Source organism: Lepisosteus platostomus, chromosome 13, assembly GCF_059453375.1.
Source record: "Lepisosteus platostomus isolate fLepPlt1 chromosome 13, fLepPlt1.hap1, whole genome shotgun sequence".
Classification (NCBI taxonomy): domain Eukaryota; kingdom Metazoa; phylum Chordata; class Actinopteri; order Semionotiformes; family Lepisosteidae; genus Lepisosteus; species Lepisosteus platostomus.
This window is the reverse complement of record NC_142623.1, coordinates 17,048,343-17,068,609: the sequence shown is the minus strand read 5'-3', so window position 1 is coordinate 17,068,609 and position 20,267 is coordinate 17,048,343. Positions and strand designations below refer to the sequence as shown.

Below are 20,267 nucleotides of genomic sequence, written 5' to 3'. Positions count from 1 at the left end.
GGACACTGAAGGTTCAATTCCCAGGTGGGACACTGTTGTTGTAGCCTTGACTGAATTGTGACTGCATGGAAGTGCAAGAGCAAGAGGCACTTTACACAAAGAGTTGTGGGAGTCAGCAACAAGCTACCCAGCCATGTTGTTGAAGTGGATATCTGGCTTCCCTCAAGAAGTGGCTGGTTAATTGGATCAATTAACTAATAACTATCAAATGGAAGAAGTGGACCTCCTCACTTTTGTAACCTTATGTTCTTTTTAATTTTATCCTTGTTTCTGCATTTATTTCGATCCCTTTATAACATTTGGTCATTGTAGTGTTTGAAACCCCCTTACTGTCCAACCCTCACCCCCATTCCCCCAATATTGAGTTGAATATAATACCATATTTACAGTGTGTCCCCCCTGGGTTGGCTTTGGCACTGAGTTGCATGATGTTCGTTTGTTCCTCCTTTTAATTGTTTTAACAAGTTTTCCCCGGTGCTTTGATGTGGCTGCCACAGACCACGTTAGCAGTTCGTCATCAGCCGTCCGTTACCAGCAAAAATTATGAGACGTAATAACAACAGTAATGACAGTAATAAACAAGACATGGCTGTGAGCTCCTGGGGGCTGCTGTGTGGCCTGAACTAGAATCATGAGGGGACCAGCTGCTGAGTGTGTGTGTGTAAGTGTGTGTGCGAGTGTGAGAGTGTGTGTTTGTACGAGTGTGTGAGTGTGTGTTTGTCTACTCATTGCATGTAACACTCAAGGCCTGAACTCAGTTAGGCACCAAGGCCTGGCTGATTCACCTCTTGTATCCCATTATCCTGCCTAATATATGTGCATGCCCCTTAAAAAAACACACAGGTAAACATTTAAATTCATTCGAATTAAGCCCTCAAATGTCAGACGAGAGAGGTAGATTTGGGCCTATATGCTGGGATAGCTTCACAAGTGCAGAGCTTATCTGTTCATAACGAAAGGTAGTTCTGAGAACAGGCCATTCAGCTCTTCAGCAGCTACCATGTTCCTCTATGGCACCAGTGTCAAGGTAGTTTTGGTTTTGATAAGTCCCAGTATCAGTGTATCTGTATCAGCCCTCACAGTGTGCTCCTCTAATCATTTCAATGCAGTGGTAATTTTGAGTTTTTGTGGAATCCATGCAATATTCTAGCTCACTTCTTACTGAATTAGGCTCGCAATCCTTATTTAAAATGGCTAAGGAGATCAACCTCATTCTTACGCTGTTATATATAAAAGGGAGATAGAGCACAGTTTTATATATTTAACTGAAAATCAAAAGCAAAATCATATTAAAATGTTTGCTTTGTTGTCTGATATTTGTGCCAACTGAAAATTAATTCCTTTGGTATTCAACAAACGTAAAATATTGTCAGAAATTGCTTTCATTGCTTTATTGCAGAGAAATAAATGTGCACCATTATTGGTTGTGACTTTCATAAATACATTTCTGTAATTTGTGCCTGAAAAGATCGTGATTTCAGAAGTATTAACACTTCCAAAAATCAATTTATCTACCCTGACTGTCAAGAGATTCTTTAAGAAAATGTTTCATGACATACGTACTGTACATGCTTTTAAGAATCAATAATGTAATCCAATACACACCTCCCTGTTTTGTAAAGTACTTGTGCTATGTTTCTGTCCATTTAGGTCAAAAATATATTTCACAGAGTTTTTTTTAATTTGTGAAATGTTAATTAGATTAGGCCTTTAGGCGGGTTTTGCTCAGGGGTGTCCATATGGACTGGACATATGTTACTTATCTGTAAAAAGTGATTCCATATTTAATTAATACTATGTATCATAAGGGCATGTGCATGTAAAGAGATAGTGGTTGTGCTTTGGAGGATTACATCAAATCATGTCATTCTTCAGCAAATACGTCATGGTAATATATGAAACCACTTCATGTGTTTTAGTCGTTTCAACTAATCAGATTTATATTTCTTGGATGAGTGAATTAGAACATAACAGCAGTTACAGACCAGAGGAGGCCATTCAGCCTCCACTATCTAGCCTGTGTGGTATTTAGTAGCTCATTGATCCAAATGTATCACCCAGACGTTTCTTGAGAAAAGCCAGGGTATCAGCTTCAACACTGTGGCTGGGCAGCTTGTTCCACACTCCCATCACCCCTTGAGTAAAGAGATGTCTCCTGTTTTCCTCTTTAAATGCACTTCCACGTAGTTTCCACTCTTGTCCTCTGGTTTGTGTGCATAGAAGCGGGAGACTCCATTCACGCCACAGATCTTCACTTGGGCCCAGAATTTCAGAAACGCACACAGATTGTAAATTAGTGCTGTACTCATTTGTCCCTTTGCAAGACTTCAGAAAGAGTTGCGTAATTACTTTGGCTTCCTGGAAAACAACACATCACTGTGTTGTGCAGGTTCTAACTATGCATTTAACCTAAATCGTATTTTATGGATTCCTGGTTGGCCTAATCAATAAATGACCTCTCTTTATGTGCAAGGTGGTAAGGTTGAGCCCTGTAGACCTGATTTGTTTTGTATCCAGGGAATGTCATTAGCCCCGGGATTGGGATTGGGATTGGGATTCCCCCCCCCTGGGATTGGGGAACTGGGGTCGTGGAGTGACAGTGACAGAAGGGCACTTCAGGATCTTGAACTGCAACTTGGCAAAACCACTGGACAAACCTCAAGCTTAGACGTGTGCAAAATCACGACAGGCAGTACCGTCGCTCACTGCTCCTTTCCATTGCACAAGACATGTGCAGCTGGGATAAGGCATATCATGGGAGCCACAAATCAAAAATCAGGGCTTGGCGGGGTGGGGTGGGGGGGTTGGTGGCACTGCCACAGTTTATAATGCTGCTTTGTCTTCAGTGTTAGGGGGAAAAAAAACAGCATTCGAAAGGGATCCTGCAGCAAAGAGTTCAGTTACAAATAATTACGTTTCCTGGTGGGTTTGCATCAGCATTGATGAGTACCCAATGAGAGGGTGAAGAGGAGAGGGGGGGGGCATTCTTTGCATTAACCCCCCCGTCCCCCTCAGAGCCCTCTCCCCACCCAGGCGCTGGAACCTGAGACCTGCAGAGAGAGGGCTCTGCCCCTCCCCTCCCCTTCCTGCTCCTCTCCGCGCTGAAGCCCCATCCCGCAGGCTGCCTGCAGCTGTTTTCCACACACAACCGCAGCTTCTCATTTTCCGTCTGCACTTTCCAGGCCTAATTCTGGGCTTTATTTGACTGCTGAGTGTTATTTAACAATGTAACTCATTGCGAAGATATGAATAGCCCCTGCTTCCTTCGCGGCGGTTCCCTCTGGGGCTTTGGTGGTTAGCGAGCATCTGGGACTCGTTACTGTGGGTGGCAGCCTGGGAGGTACGGGGCTTTGGGAGGTAGAGGCGGACACTTCACGGCCCCCTCTTTAAGGCAGGAGGGCGTTCTTGAGGTGGCCCCCGGGAGCACATGCACGGGTCTCCAAGTGTCCTACGGACGCCACGCCCCGATGTCCTCCCCCTTACCCCCTTGAAAGCACGGAAAGTGTCTCCAGGGGTTCACGAGCATAGGAAAGGCATTTGATACAGCTTGCCGAATTTTGGGGTTAGGGTTACAGGTTGGATTTTGGAGCGGAGTCAATGCGATGGAATTAAGCTCGGGGTTAGGGTTATGGATACGTTTCGACTTGTGGTGAGGGAGGTAGATATTATGTAGACACAAGTGAATACAAGAGGAGCTGTGGGTACTGCTGTACTTGCTCAGGAGAGCATGAGGCATGTCGATATGCTATCTGCCTGCCTGTCTCTGTGCTGTCTACCTCTGTGCCAATCAAGCAATAAGCCAGTCATTAAATCACACCTGTGACCAAATCTCTCTGTGACCGGAGTGAGCTCTTACAGCCCAGCATGCCCTCAGAACAACAATACAAGTACAAGGCAAGGGAAATGTTACCAAATCAATTACAGGGAAGAATGAAATATCAACACACAAAAACAGGCCATAAAGGCCTCCTCTTGTTTAAAACCTGATCTGATCCTCATCCAGTTGTTTTATCCAGCCAGGAAGGACTTTACCAGCATGGGCTTGGTAGCCTGTTCCCTACTCCCACCACACTTTGTGTAAAGAAGTGCCTCCTGTTTTTACTTTTAAATGAATTTACATGTATTGTCCACTTATGTGTCAACTGGTTCGTGTTTCACTGTTTATTCTGAAGAAGCCCAGTGGATTGACTTTCTCAGTGCCTTTGTGAGGATATCAATCCCAATTTGATGCATTATTATGGAATTTAGGGGATTAAAATCAAATGGCCTTTAAAAAGAATTTTGTTTTGATAACTGAAGCACAGCTCAATTGCACTTTAAAAAGTGTATTCTACCTACGGTGAAAAGAAATCTTAAAATATAATGTGCACATGTATATGTTTGCAAAAGTATAAAGAAGGTAAAAAGAACCTTAACTGTTATAAGATAAAATGTTTGAGAATTCTTATTGCAAATTCCAAAATCGGTTTGAAATTTGGTTTCATATAAATCTTAACTACATGTATGTGAAAACACCGGATGTAAAACAGTAAAAAAATGTTAAAAAAATAAAAAACAGTAAAAAAAATTAAAGTAAAAAAATAGTTGCTTGACTGTTGTAGTGCAAGGTGTAACTAAGGAGTGTAAGGCGCAGATGTCTCAGTGACTGTTATATTGCATTGCAGGCAACCGAAACCTTTCTGGTGAATGAAGAAACTCCAAGAGGGCAGGGGCTGCCTGAATGCTTTGTAATATCTGATTCATACAGGGTATGCACCAATCTTCTTCTTTTTATTCATTGTTGTTAGTGTCTGTGCTCTCTGAGAATTGTTCCACCCCTACACGCGGCCCTCTCAGCTGCAAGTTATTACGCTCGTTATCACACCGCTAACCCCCTGTGCAACTTCCCCAGTTTTTGCCCCACTGGAAAGAGCTGCAAGAAAACCGCCCATCGGCAGTGAAACCATCATTACAGAATTCAACAGCTTGAAGGTCTCATCATCATTGCCAGGGCTAAACGGTGTTAAATTCTTGAACGCTTCAAAAACCAGAACGGTTTGGCATTTTTATTTGCAAGAATTAGATTTTTAAAAATGTCAAGGATTATTTAAACCAAAAATATGTTGGATATTGGGGCAGAGCTCTTGTATCGAACAGGGCTTTTCGAAGCTCACAGATGCCATTTATTGTAGGAAATCAGCGTCGCTGTGTTAGGCATCTTGGGGGATAGGAATTGCACATAACTGGGGTAATTCTGTCTGCGATACTGTGCATTGGGGAACAGGCAGTAAATCTGCTGTTTTGATTTTTTTTTTATTCATCCGATTTAAGCAACATTAAGTGCAAGCAGATGAAAAGCTTTCATACACAGAGGGACAGTTATGCAGGAGAGTCAATGAGTTTTGCCCATTATCTTTGTAACAGGACGCTTCCCTACAGAGAAGATGAGAGCAGAGCGCTGGTTCCTGTCAGTGGTCCCAGTATACTGTCAGCGAACAGCAGCCAATCAAGCCTGTTTATTGCTGGATACAGCAGCCTCTATTGCTCTCCTTAACGTCACCCGCTTGAGCCTGGGGGGAGGGGTTTAATAGGCCCAGTTAATGAAATAACGAGCTTAATTAGGCCATTAAAATATTAATTGGAATGCAAACCAGAAAAACTCACAGAGCCCCGAGGATTGGAGTGTAAGGTGTATTTAAGGTCTAAGCTCTGTTTTTTGAGCGAGGTGTGGAGCATTAAAGACTGAAACTTGCACTTGTGTACGAAAATCAGCTGAACAAATAAATCAGTATCAAAGTTTTTGCATGAAATAAATTGAGTAAAATAAACATATTGGCAAAGCGCAGATGCATGAGCTACAGGATGAAAATATGGAGCTGCCCTTTCATATTAAATTGAGCATGCCCCAGATAAAGTGGAACTGTCTGTCCTGTTTTCCTCTAGTGTTTCTGTTCCCCCTTGGTTTCACAGCCCTTTTGCACTGAGTGACTCTGCCAGACCCTGCTCCGAGATGAGCTTGTAGATGGTCATACCGCCGTCTTCATGTCTGCTCTTTAGTGAGCTTGATGTGCTCTTGTTGGCTCATGTTAAAGGGCTAAAATTATTATTTTTTTAAAACCTGCTGACCTCAACTGGGAGAGGTGATCAATCTCACTAAATATGTTTTCCCTATTAAACAACTAGAGGATCAATTAGAACAGATCATTGAAGATGAGATCTTGTCTCCCTAAGCTTGGGGAAACATTTCAGTAGCAAAGGGATGAACTGAATAAGAGAGATAGTGATTTTAGCGTGTCAGTGTTTTATGTATCTGTTATTATGAGAAAAATAAATACATTGAAAATTCAAGGTACTTCTTTACACAGAGAGTTGTGGGTGTCTTGAGCTGACAATCTGGGATCTTTCGATGGCGGGCCTCAGGAGGATTGATGACTTAATGAGCAACTAGATGATTGAGGAGGGCTGAACAGTCTCCTCTTGGCTGACTTGAGATGATTGAGGGCTGAGTCTCGTCATGTTGTGTTTGTGAAAGAGGTCGGTAGCTGGGGCTCAGTAGAGGGCTGTTCAGTGAAGCTCACCTGAAGGTGGTGAAGACATGCTGGTAAGGGGTGGTGGTGAAAAGCCATACAATGTAGAAGCTCATGTCTGCACTCACTGAATCATTTTCAACAGCGGGAAGTGTTTAACTGATTTTTCTTTACTTCATGTAAATGCCCTGCTGTTCGAATACTGCAGCCAGCCTTAATGTTTTTGGAAAGGTGGATCTGTCTGAACGCTGAGTGACAGATAAGGATGTGTAGCTGAGATTGTCTGACTAAATGCCTGGAGTGTGTGTGGCTCTGAGATGGCTTCATCTGAGCGGGCCAGCAAATTTCTATATAAATCTATAATTTCCTTCCTTCCCTTTTTATTTGAATTCTAGTTTCTCAGTAAAGAGTCCAGGTAACTGCTTGTGTATTTTATTAATACAAATGCAAATAAACAGAACTAGGCACATGCATTTCTGTATAGAGTCACAAGTGGCAGGAGCTACCTTTACAACTCTGAATTTGCTTCAGTTTCACCTATAGGATGGGGTGGGAGGTGGGTGGGGGCTAATGCAGTTTAACTGTGACCCTCTTTCACTTTATGGCTGGGAGCTGTCATTGGTACCCAAGCTATTGGGGAGCTCTGCATCTGATATAGATGCTTTATGCTAATGTACAGTCCAGGGCCCAAAACTCATAAATCTGTAGGACTCCATGCCAGCACTAAGTTGGCTGTGATTCTGCAGTGACTTCACCACCCCTGGGCATGCTTCAAGAATGCCTTCTTCATCCCCCTGCCCTGGCCAGGCAGAGCTCGCCCAGGTCGAGCTCTTTCATTCTCGGTTCAGGAGACTTCACGTGCACTGGGGGTGGGAGGCAGTGCCCCACCCCTCCTCAGGACACTAAGTGTCAGGGGAGAGGGCTTCTGAATTCAAATTAATTCAATTAACAAAGGTGGAACGTTTGGCGCTAATTAGCCTCCAGGGTTATCTGTGTTACTGTGACAACTAGCTGGTGCCATTAAGGTCCGAATTGTTGGGTTGTTTTCGTGGCTTGTTTCGTTTTGCTCATCCTAATTAAGGAGCTCCTGGGCTTCTGCGCTCTGGCTTGGATGACCTTCCTTTTTAAGCTGTGATCCGGAATCTTGTAGCCCGTCCAGCTACCTCTCTCAGTGACTCCTCTTCACTGCAGTGTCCATTGTAATTGCTTGGGAAATTGCACAGGCTGTGGCAGATATCTGTTAATAGCAGGTGTCCTTGTTCTCTTCTTTTTGCAGATCTCTGTAACTGTGGCAGCTAGCTCACCACCTCATTATTAACCCCATTATGTCATTAAAATAATGAAGAAATTGCATCACATTGTTATGGCATTCATAAATAATCTAGCTGTCATTTTACAATTGACTTTTTTGTATTAATTTTCTAAGGCGGTAACATACAGACGCGTTGTGTTTTGCTAACCTAATTGTTGCACGGATTGTGCATTCTCGTATGCAAGCGATTTTTAATATTGTACAAATGCAAAAGGATTAGTTTCCTTGCCTGCGGACTGTTGATAGGAATTACCCATTGGCTAAATCAAGTACACAGAGTTTTTTTTTGCTTTTTGCTTTTTGCTTTCTGCGTGCTCATGCTGTAATTGTATTTCCTTCTGCACAACAAAGCAAGAAATGATAAATTATGTGCGTTAAAAAAAGCAGGATACAGACTGCTGTGAGGCAAATGGAACTTTTAGAGTAACAAATACTTGAAATGCAAACAACAGGAGACTCACAGAAGCTGAACAAATATTCAATTGACCTCATACAGAATTTGATAACCAGAACCAGCCCGAACTGTGTCCCCACTATAGTTTGGTGACTCTCAGTCTCGCCAAAGCCCATCAGAGATTAACTGAGCTAACATTCTGGTGTTTTTATGGTTGTGATAATTAGCATAAAAATATAATTTTGTTAAGTAATTGCACACGTCACCTACATGCACATTAGACTCAAGCTCCTGATGCACAGACATGTATTAATAAAGAATTAATCCATTCATTATACAGGCACATTTCATTCTATGGCAGACACAGGGCTCATGGGAGGACTACGTCCTGGACACCAGTCCTTTGCACAGTAAAGCATTGATATGTCAGAAGGATCTGAGCGTTTTTCAGAAATACACGATTAATCAGTGGTAAAGGCTAGCTACTAGCAGGATATAGGGAAATTGAAATCGCCACTCTGAAGTGCGAGCCGTAAACAATCTGACACGGAAAAGACAGAGGGTAAAATTGAGAAAGAAAAGCAGGGTTTGGGGAGAAAGGTCCAGCTGTGTACCAGATGTGAACCCATCTAACAACTGGTCACGCCTCACTCGCCGCACCCACTAGAAGCAGAGCACCCTTGACAGGTGAATTAGAGGAGGGAGAAACGACACCTTCTCTGTGCATTGCCCTCCGCCATTTAACAGGAATCGCAGAGAAAGATGAAAAAAACAAACTTGACATTGTGTAAACCTGTCAGAATCTCACCTGTGAACTCGAAGATCTGAAACCAGAGTCCTCAGCCTGGATTATTACATGTGACGCGTGTTGTCGCAGTGTCACAAGGAATTAAACATCTTTTTAGCACTTAGCCGTGGTGCAGTGTAAACATTATCTGCGATTGATCCTGAATACAAGCACAATAAAAAACCCGAAATAATTCTAATGCAGACATTCAGTACATTTTGTACAGTTTTTATTCGTACCTTTTATTTTATAAGAGCAAGTAAAACAGTGAAATTAGGACTTGGTTTCCGATACAAGGCATTGGGTTCCTCACAGACGGCAGAGAGCGGTTCTTAATTTCTCCCTGTCTCATTCCGTGCAGAACCGCTCTGTGATCCATTGTTGAGGCGATCACGACACCAGACCCAGAGCTAAAGCAATGCTGGAGACTATTGTTACGGTTCTGGAGTCAAATAAAACGCGTTAAACGGAGGGTCTTCCGGGAATGTTCAAGATAAAAAAACCTATCCCAAAAATCGTTGATGTTTTTTGTCGACATCCCGTGTTTAGTAAATACAGGCATTCGAAGCAGTTGTCGTTGGACACGCACATGTGTGATCATTGAATGAAATGGAAACTGTGAAGGTGATTTTAACAAGCAATGGACATTGTGTCATTTATAAAGTAAATATACTTTAGCCGCACTTCCGATGTCTGCATGACGTGTAGTATGATATTGTATAAATCTATTTGTCAATCGATCTATACTGCTGGGCGCATTTCCGCGAAAGGACAGGGTGTTCACTCCGTCGAGCAAAAAAAAAACCCAAAACAACTGAGACAAACGGACCAGGGAAACATTAAACCCGGACTATTTAATTTCGGTCTGAATTGTCTCAAAAACAATTCTTATTTTTCCTATCTTACATCGTCAAGATTTTGGACAATCCTTTGTCGAACTTGAATATTTGATTTAAAGAAACCTGAACTGGCCGCGCCGACGTGTCGATTGTACATATCGCTACTTGCGGCGAGACAGGCCTAACCCCGGTTCACCAGAGCGCGGTCGGAGACCGCAGCAGAGTCTCTGATTGATTCCTCCGAGGATCTTAACGCTCCGGGGCGGCCGACGTGCTGAGAGTGCAGCACGCCCGAAGCCCCTGTGACTCGGGACCATCCCCGCCCTGGACGTGCCCGTGGCCAAGTGAGACGGGAACCCCAGTCTCGGAACCAAACCAGGCCTGCTGTCACTTTGTGCCACCGACAGCACCGCGCTGGATGTGAGACGCCTAGCCATTGGATTTTAAGTTGTCTCGATTCCTCGAGTTTGCTGAAGATCCTAATTTCGCGCTGTTTGTAGCAGCGTCTGTTGCCTAACTCGGGTCATCAGTTTATCCCCACCATAATGCGCACACAGCCTGCATGGCTCCGGCTACAGAACTAGCTAGTGATGAGAGCGAGGAAAGACCCGTAACTTCAAATGTAGCCTGAAAGTGAAGAACTAATATTGGCGCAAATAATTCCCCACAAATTCCAAGAATATTTCAGAACTATTGTTGAACCGCAGTAGGAATTTATAGCTTGTCTTTGTGCACAGAGGTATTTCAGTCCTTTGTTAGCGGCTGAGAAGTTCTGTGGGAGCGACACGGACCTGCCCTGAAGAGGGGCTGGACGAGCTCGGCCCGCGGTACTTTCGCCGAGACAAGCGCCCCGGCCGCCTGCCACAATCCAGCCCTTACTTCTCTTCCCCGGAATAGCAGGTCTTGTTCTTCAAATTTAATTTTAAAAAAAAGGAACTCTCGCCGCAGAAATCTGCAGAAGGGTTGGCCTTCAGCTCGGTGTAGCTGGGAAAAGAGGGAGGGGGAGAGAGAGCAGAGAGAGAGAAGTTTTTTCCAAACTTTGTGTAGCTTTCATTTTCTGCCTTCAAGGCGGAGTTACGTTTTCAGCATGGAGTAAAGGGGACGGCGAGAGACAGCGATGCAGCACCACAGCAAACTTCCATCCAAGTTCAATAAGCTCTCCAGTTTTTACTGCTAAAACATGTATTCCCCTTACTGCCTGACACAGGTAATAACTGCGATTGTTTCTTTGTACCGCTTTACCTTCGCTTCCGAACGGCGCAGCGTGCTCTGCTCCTGTCGCTATTTTAAAACACTTCTCAGCTTCTTCTCCTGAGCTCTTTCTGATACTAAGTTTTTTTATGGCATCTTTCCAACAGGCTTTCTTATGCGTTCCATTGCACATGGTTTGTAGAGAAAATGGCGCTTCTCCCAAATCTATTTAATATAAAAAAGAGGAGGAGGAGGAGGAGGGGGGGGGGAGCAGACTGGAAAATGGATTTAGTGTGACTTTGGGGGTCTTATTTTCCGAACAGTCTGCAGCGGGGCGGTTGCAGGATGAAGAGCAGAAACCCGGGGGGTAAAGTGAGGGTGAAGGGCGCTGTGTGTGTGGAGGCGAGATCCGGGAGCCGGGCTGCCGAGCGCGTGCAGTGCGGGGCTCGTGCACCGGCGGTCCACCTCGGGGCGCCTCCAGTTTCCCCCGGAGCGCCGACGTGCTCGGACTCCGGCGTGTTACCGCTGAGGCCGGCTGTTGGCTGTGCAGACTCTGGAAGTTTTAGCGCTGTTAGGTTCACTACATTGCTCTGTGGCAGACGTGGAAATTGAAATTAAAAGACGAATAAAGTTTCGGGGGGGGGGGGTTGTATTATTAATATTTTTCGAGGCAGACTTTCCTCATCTGTTTTAAAAAAACAACTTTCCTTGATAAATAGCAGGGACTAGTTCATTATTATTTGTATTTTTTTATTAAACGTGAATGTTATCAAAGGTCTACTTCTTTTATTCAGCTGCTTTTGTAAGCAGGATCTGGAAGGCGGTACTGTACGTGTCGCGGTCAGTGCCGCAGTTTCAAGCGGCGATATCGGCCTGCCATCTAGGAACTGAGCGCGATAGCTGCTGATGTTCACCGTGAGGCACTCCAGGCCGATGGCTTGGGATTTAAAACACGGGGCTCTGCCTTTCGAAACGATGTGTTGTGTTTTGGACGTCTTCCTCTTCGGTGGCTCGGAGGTTTCTTGTGTCCATCCTCATCATCGCGCTACACGTTCGGGGCCACGAACAATAACGAGGAAAAATGTGACAGAGAAAAATCGGCGAAGGCAGTGAATGAGCTTAATGACACGCGTGCAGACCCGAAAATGAAGACGGGCTTTTTCTTTCTTTCTGTATTTCTGTATCTGAATCTGGGGAGGGTGTTTCCTGGGGACCACGATATTAGACAGATATTAGACTCCACACAGCAGTTTAAGGAGGTGGTCAGTCTTCACCTTTTCCTCGAGTTACGACCGCAAACGTCGAGCTTTTAGCTCGAAGCCGAGACCACGGGATTGTTGCTGTCTGTCAGCTCTCGTGATTGATATGTCTTTAATGTCAGAACGAGCGGAAATGCTTGTCCCGAGCGGAGGTAATGATTGGTAATGAGTTATGACAACAGCTGCCGGGCCAATGGAAGGTGCATTTTTTGACGCCCGAATAATTAGTTCAGGCTAAAGTGCATAATGTCCTTTTAAAACTGGCAGGAGCGAGAGATTTGACTTCAAGTGTATTAATAATTCGATGGAATTGTTATTAAGGTTTCCAATAGAGCCTTAAGGTAAATGCAAATATAAATGGAGCCTTTGTAGATTTGCATACATAAATATTTTTGGGGACGAGCTAGTGCGGGAGATTTCGTTAATATCGCCTTTTCACTCTTCTCTTTCCCCGGCACCTTTTTAAACGATGAAGCTGCGAGTTTACTGGGGCCTTTTCAAGAAGAGTTGAGACGCTTCTCTGATCTGATTTGCTTTATAGATGTGCACATTTGTGGTTGTATTTGCACATGCGGCTCAAAAATTGTTTATATATTCCTTTCTTCAAAACACAGCTTTGGATTTATTAACCCTGCGAACCACCCTTTCATCGGCCTCAGGCTTGTCCTTAATCCGATACTTTTCTTTTATCTGTTTGTTTTTTTTGTACTTTCTGGCCTGGTAACAAATGTTCCCGGATTGTATCTAAAGGAAAATCTATTAGCCCCATTGCAAAACTAGTTGATAAAAGTCTGAACGAACAAGCGCCGTTCTGCATAGTGCTATTGAAATAAACCATGAAGATGAGGCTTTCGCAAATACATTTCCCTCGCGTTAAATTTATTGTGCAAAGTAGCCTCAGAAGATGAGTAACACTTTTTTTAAAAAAATTACAACCATGCTAGCGCTTTGCTCTTATTGTGCTTTGATTCCTGTAGGATTTGTATTAGATGCCTGTTTAGGCCTCAAAGAAAACACCTGTGTTTTCACAGATCTACTGCAAGTTGGCATTAAATGATTATTAATTTATCTTTCACTATTGTCTATTTTAGTATATTAATCAAAACCTTATTTTGCACCCAGGCAGACGGGATCCTTGAGCATGCAAAGCGTAACAAGTAATTTTGCAGATGGGTTTTAAAACTAAACATATGCTGTTAAGTAAATGGTAGTTTTTAAGCGGAGAACATTATAGGGTGTCTAACTAAAAGACCGCGGCACTGGAGTATCTCCGAGGATCGTTTTGTGGCCTATAAGTGCTTTGGTTTAGAAAGACAAGGTATAATTTTGGAAGTGTTAAGCTCCTTTCCTAAATTAACGGTTACTAATTTAACTTTTTTGTCAGTTTGTTTAGTAGCAAACTGCAGAATGGAGCAGTACCGGAGACCCACACGTCAGGACAGGGTGCCCGCGGGACGTCAAGCCCAGAGTCTGCCAGTACCCGAAAGACCACATTCGGGCAAACTGCAAGAGAGCCATTTTAAACCGTTTTAGTTTTTATTCCGTTTTATTATCATCATTTTCAGGTGTTAAAAAAACAGATAAAACAACATTTTTCCCGGAATTAATCAACGTATGTTACCATTATGTTTTAGAATTGTTCCAGACAAATCAGAACGTGAAAAAATAACGCAGCTGACGTCGGGCGTTTTTGTTTTCCATTACTTAAGATTAATTTGCAAAAGAAACCACACAATATACAGAGCACGTGTGTACTTACATAATGTGTGTGTGTGTGTGTACTGTATCCTACTCAGTCCAATTTTGTTATGATATCATAAATGTGTTTTCGCATATTGTGCAAGAGCTATGGAATGCACCTTTCCCCCCGTCTTAACAGCCTGTAGCTGGTTTCTACCCTGCAGCGAACGTAGGAGAAAACTTTGCATCTTGCAGTAACAGCAGCACAGCCTGTTCATGATTCCGTATCTGGCGTGTGTGTGTATGTACAGTATACATTATTTTCTGGTCTGAATCTATAGAATGCCTGTCAAGTGAGGCACACCCCGCCGCTGTGGTGTACATGTGGCCGAGGGTTGTCTCGGTGGCGATGGGGAAATGCGGGGAGCGCGGTTTTAATTAGCTTCCACCTTCTGGTGTCTCTACAGAATTTCATCACCAGCTCTCCCCCGCCTCGTTTTTTTTCTATAGGAATCCGAAGTCTGGAGATCCCCCCCCCTTCTTTAATACATATTTATCTTTCATTTAATTGTGGTTAATAATTAAAAACAGAAACCGGGAGATGGTACAGATGTAAACAATCGACGATGAATTATTAACAGCGGTAAAAAGCTTTGCTGGAGAGCGCGACGGCGGCTGCTCAGGGCAGGCGGGCAAGGGCGAAACTCAAACCTGTGAGGGGTGTGTGTGTGGAGACTTTTTCTAGTTTTTTTGGGGGGGTGGGGGTGAAAGAGACGCTTCCACGCGATGCTAACGAGGCGCGCGTGACGATGGAAATGTCATCCTGTACAGCTGCTCGGCTGAGCTCGCGAGTGCCGCGGTTCGAAGCCGCCGCGTGAAAGGAAGGGGCAGCGCGGGGAGGCCAGCAGAGGCACGTTCCTTTCCCGGCTCGCGGGCTGTGGGGCCGCGCGCTGCTGACAGGGACGGCACTACTTTAGCCTCATTATTAAAGGCCGTCAGAGAGATCACTTAGTTTCCCCGACAGTTGCCACGCGTTCTGTTTAAAGCGACCACCCACCTGTAAGTCTTAAAGTAAAAAAAAAAAACAGAGTTTTACCCCGTACTATTTTATAAAGAACGTCTGGCGCAGTCTTTTTCTTAAAAAATAACATTGTCGCTTTTTAATTGGCAAACCCACCCACAACCCATTAAAAAACCTAACAATGTCTCCATGTGCCAGCGTCATCATTTCGGCTCGAGTTGATCATCATTGTTAGCGGCGCTGCTACTGCGGTTAAAAAGTGGTAGAGGAAGATTCTAGCAAAATGAAAGATCTCTGCGATCTTTTGCCTTAGCTACAAATCAGCGTTCCAGGCTCTAAACACTAAACAAAACGGAGTTTAAGCGCTGCGAGGGCTGGTGGGGCCGGAAGCAGCGTGTTGCTTCGCCAGTCGCCCGTGATGTTGCAGCCGAGATGCCACGTTAAGACGTGGCCGGTCTGAGAGCGAGCGGTCAGGGCGTTTTACACAACAGCGGCGCGCAGATTCGCCGACCAGCTGGCTTCGAGCCCCGGGGGGTTGCGCAGGGCTAGTTCGAGAAATGCGTTGTTTTAAAAAAAGATCGTGTAACTCCTCGATTTGCAGGAATTATGTATGTTAGAGCGAGTGCAGATTTTTTAGATACATTTTAGTTGGGGTCGACTTTTCGTCTCGACGGTTAAGATAAAATCTGATGTGTAGTGTACCGTCTGTTAGCGAACTGTAGGACTTACTGTGAACACGTGGGTAAACTTTGTGCACCCGAGTGAGGTTTTTCTGAAGTGTGCAGCTCGGGACCGAAGTCACATTTCACCCTTCACGGACTCTTTTCTCTCTCGGCTCACGTTTACTAAAGTTTAAAATTTGCCTCGCCCCCCGAAACTGCGGACCAGGCGTAATTCGAGCCCGAAGCTTCAATTATTTCCCCCTGTTTTTTCTTTTGTTCGAAGGTATTTTTTAGCTGCTTTTTATTTTGCGCACGTGCGAATTCGGGCCGGTGGCGTATACCTGGGCAATGACGTCATCGCCGTGCGGCAGCCCGGAGGTAGAGGACCGGCACCCGGCGGGTGAGACACAGTGACCGGATCCGGGCTCGTCACTGCGCCTGGACCCGCGGCGTGTTGGCCGGGGTCAGCATCCGCATACAGCTGCTAATCCGCTTGCACCGACTGAAACCTAACTCTGCATCCAGCCTGTGTGCGCTCCTCCATGTTCTCTGTTATTTCCGTCTTTGACATTTAAGGTTAAATCTGCCTACTACACTTTCGAACTTCCAGAAGCGCTTAAGTCCAGTTTAATGCCGGTTCATTTACTTAACTAGTTCGCAGTTTTGTAAAGAATAAACGATACACGTGACGCGTAGCGGGGAAGCGGTTGTCATTTGAACACAGTACTTTCCACAGCTTTATTTTGCTGAAATAGTAACACAACTATTAGCACATCTGAGCAAACTCGGCCGAAGAGGAACAGTATACAGTCTTAAGTATTGGAGTGTTTTCGTGTTCATGATAATCACCATAGATATTTTTCACATTTTTAATAATATACGTGTTGCTCTTGGCCAGGTTGTTGGGAGAATTAAAAGTATTAATGGTCTAGCTTTTTTTTCTTAAAAAGCGGGTAGTTTTTAATATTTAAAAAGCCTGTAGCGATCAGGGCCCTGGACCTGTAATTCTGTGTGACACTGCTGTACCCTTGAGCGAAGTATTTCTCTCGCATCGCGCCGGTGTAATGCCCTGCTGTGTGAGCGGGGTCTTCCCAGGTCATCGCTGCAAATGAGGATTTGTTTTCAATTTACCCTTCCAGTGAGATGAAAAAAAAGGGTTTGTTGTAAAAGTGCCATTTGTTTTCGGATGGACACGAAGAAAGCCGGCAACAAGTTCCCGCCGCTCAGCCCCGGCACCTGCACTCCCTCCAGGGCTCGCGCAGCGACCGAGCGCGCCTTTTCCCAACACCTGGCTCGCTCCTAACCGCGCGACCCCCGACCCCCGACCCCCGAACTCCGGGATGAGCCCAGGAGCCGAGGTGCCCAGACCGGCGCTAGGCCTGTGTCGGTCCGCCTGAAGTACGTGTGAGCAGGCAGGGAAAGCGGTCGAGTCACAGCCCGCGCTCCAGGCTGTGTCAGTCCTGCGTCTTTATTTTCGGCTCTTTTCTGGGTGACCAAGAGCTGTAGAAGCGTCACTGCTTGTCCCAACATCTGCAGATGACATGTCACATCTGCGCTGATAATCCATTTGTCAAGCCCATTGGACAAAACTAGAGAAAGCTTTAACGTTAAGATTTCAGTAATTGTTAGGTTGATTTTGAACCGCAGGGGGGGAAAACGTCTGTAAACCAGGGCAATGTCTCTTTAAAACACTCTCGCAAATATGAAAAATAATGTACACAAAATATAATGTGGACCACTGAGCTAGACAATTTATTAATCTCGCATACAAATGATACATAAAATACAAAGTCCCAAATAAATATTTTGGCACCCACACTTAAAAAAAACGGAACAACTCTTTTGTATGAATGTACTGTAACAAAATAACCGTGGTCTTCGTTTTTTTTTTCCCTGGGCGTCAATCGTTTTACTCTCAGCCCCGGAATAGTAAGCGAGACGGAATGGTTGTCACAAGGATGAACTTGTTGTAGACCTACAGTCTGAGTGAACAGAGAGGGGTTTAATGAGGGAGAGAATACGGACAGTTCCACCTCCTGGATCCCCGCTCTAAACGGGCTGTAAGTGTAGCCGAGGGCGACGCTCGGCTGAGCCTCCCGAGCTGTTTAGCGAGTGCTGAAAAGACCATTGTTCGTCAGTCAGGGCTCCAGGCTATAGGATATAGGATACACTATGTGCGATACACTATATGAAGATCACGTGTAGTTTTGCGACTCTACAAAACAACTGTCCTCCACAATAAAAATAAAACCCTTCTACACAACCGCGCGGTACGAATTATTCCAGATACCCGCAAATGCTTCGCGTTAGCCCTTCAAAAGGGGGAACATGGAAATACTCTCACAATAAATCTCCGTGTGATCCGTAAGCTTTTCAGCCCGGACATTTGTTTGTCTGTGTGTGTGCTGATGGGGAGGATTGAGGATGAATATTCGTGCTCCTGTAGAAGACTCAGGGAAGAATACCGACGGGCTGCAGTTCAGTCCTAAAGAGTTAATGCGAGCGCGAACGCCGTACATATGGAACCACTTATATGGTGACGTCAGCATTGCTTTCATGAAAGCGTCCATACGTACAGAGTTTCCACATACTGTACCTACTTTTGCGCCAGGTCTGCTCTTTCCTAGAAACTGGGGACCACTCTGCGCGCATATAGTTTTTTTTTGGGGGGGGGGGTTAGGCGCGTCTTCTGTCTTCTCGGTGAGTAAAATGTAAATACAGCTTACACAATCCACCGCGCTGTGCTGGAAGGTGGACTGAGAGTGCAGACCCACAGAGGTCCTTTTACAAAAGAGCACAAGAGAACGAAGACGACGCCGCCGTTCAGTTTCCACTAAGGGAAGCCAAGATCTTTCCCGTTGCTCTGGAGTTCAGTTGGAAATTGACGCGGTTACGGTCCATCACGTACCCCAGCCCGCAGAGCCTTGACTGTCTTGTTTTGTAAGGATGGTGGCATGGACAATGTTAAATATAAATATGAAAGTAAGTTTTTAGCAGACTCCCATGCAGTTTAAAGGCTATAACCGAGTGCTTCGCTGTTCTTGACTGCGCCTGAACTGCGTGGCTGTCCGGGAGGAGGGTTTGATAGCAGGTAGTTTCTCAGCAATCGCTAAAGTATCTACAGTATATACTGTATATTTATTTATAGCTCCTCACATATAACTTAGGTATGAAAGCACCCAGAAACTGCAGATGAGGTCTTATCCAGCTCCTGCATCAGTAACACCACACACACACACACACACGGACTCATCCAGCTCCTGAACCAGTAACACCACAACACACATGGACTCATCCAGCTCCTACACCAGTAACACCACACACACACACACACACGGACTCATCTAGCTCCTGAACCAGAAACACCACACACACACACACACACACACACACACACACACGGACTCATCCAGCTCCTACACCAGTAACACCACACACACACACACACACACACACGGACTCATCTAGCTCCTGAACCAGTAACACCACACACACACACACACACACACGGACTCATCCAGCTCCTACATCAGTAACACCACACACACACATGGACTCATCCAGCTCCTACACTAGTAACACCACACACACACACACACACACACACACACACACACACACACGGACTCATCCAGCTCCTACACCAGTAACACCTGCACTAGTGTGTCCAGCCAGTCTTGTCCAAGCCTCCTAGGCTGATGGACATGAGGAGCTTCTGAGTGGATCTGAATTAACAGCTGGAGACACTCAGTGGTGAGGCTGTGAAAACGGAGCTCTCCTGTCCTCATGGCTCTCCTGTCTTTGGTGTTGGTTTTCACAGGTTTGTAATGCTGACCAGGGCTGAGATTGTGAAAGTGATAGGGTGGTGTACCTTTCATCATGCTAGAGCATGAACACTGTTCTCTTACTTATTCATGCCCTGATGTCCATGTACCACTCCCCATCAGCTGCCAGGCCCATCAGTCATTGATTTTTTCCTTAAAAATAGAGATCTCCTAAAATTTCGTTTCCTCGTACTGGAAAAGGACTGGGAAGACCACGGAGTCCTGAATCCTTCCACCAATTAGGACTCACTAGTATGTTCAAAACTCACGGCTGGATTTCACCAACTGAAGGCAGGTGGTTTAAAGTCCAAAACCTCAAGATGTCAACTGAGCTGCTTCGGTGAAACTAATCCAAAGAATAATTGAAAAAATCAGACCATTTAATAAATAAAATACAGTATCCCCTAACAATGAGTGGCAATAGCAGTCATTACAAAATTAATGGATTCCAAGACCAAGCCTGACTATGGCTTACGTTATATAATTAGGCACTACAGGGATTGACAGAAAGTGGTTTAATTTTGATGGGTGCTGACAAGCAAAGTATAGTTCGAAAGTGAAAGAAAGAAACAAGGTTTTGATAAGCATTAAAATTAGTACATGCAGGAGTTTGTTTTTACTAAACTGAAATTTGGGCATGCCTTTAGAATCATATGTCTAGGCACCTAGGCCCAGCTAAACACCCACATCTGCAGGGTTTCCTTAAAACAGAAATAAAGTGGAGCATTTTCTCAGCTCGTGCAATTCACTCATATTTTGTATAGTGCCTTCTTAGGGAGAACAAGTGATTTG

General features: G+C 44.8%; 1 protein-coding gene and 1 long non-coding RNA gene across 16 annotated transcripts in view; one reads left to right on the top strand and one right to left on the bottom strand.

Moving 5' to 3' along the window:
* Positions 1–20,267, top strand: part of nfixb (nuclear factor I/Xb) — a 199,387-nt gene that overhangs the window by 32,511 nt on the left and 146,609 nt on the right. For 13 of the 15 annotated variants that reach the window (XM_088603586.1, XM_088603575.1, XM_088603582.1 and 10 more), the window contains exon 2: positions 4,665–4,748. The exons of 1 other annotated variant lie outside the window; for it this stretch is intronic. In XM_088603586.1, the coding sequence (XP_088459712.1) occupies positions 4,665–4,748 (84 nt within the window). Of the gene's footprint in view, positions 1–4,664; positions 4,749–10,822; positions 11,046–20,267 lie in introns of those variants that run through there. One more of the 15 variants, XM_088603577.1, reaches the window with a different exon arrangement.
* Positions 9,212–11,198, bottom strand: LOC148650105 (uncharacterized). The gene is made up of 3 exons (XR_015926027.1): positions 11,081–11,198; positions 10,630–10,822; positions 9,212–9,409 (listed from the first exon to the last, which is right to left on the bottom strand). It is a non-coding gene; the product is annotated as an uncharacterized LOC148650105 (long non-coding RNA).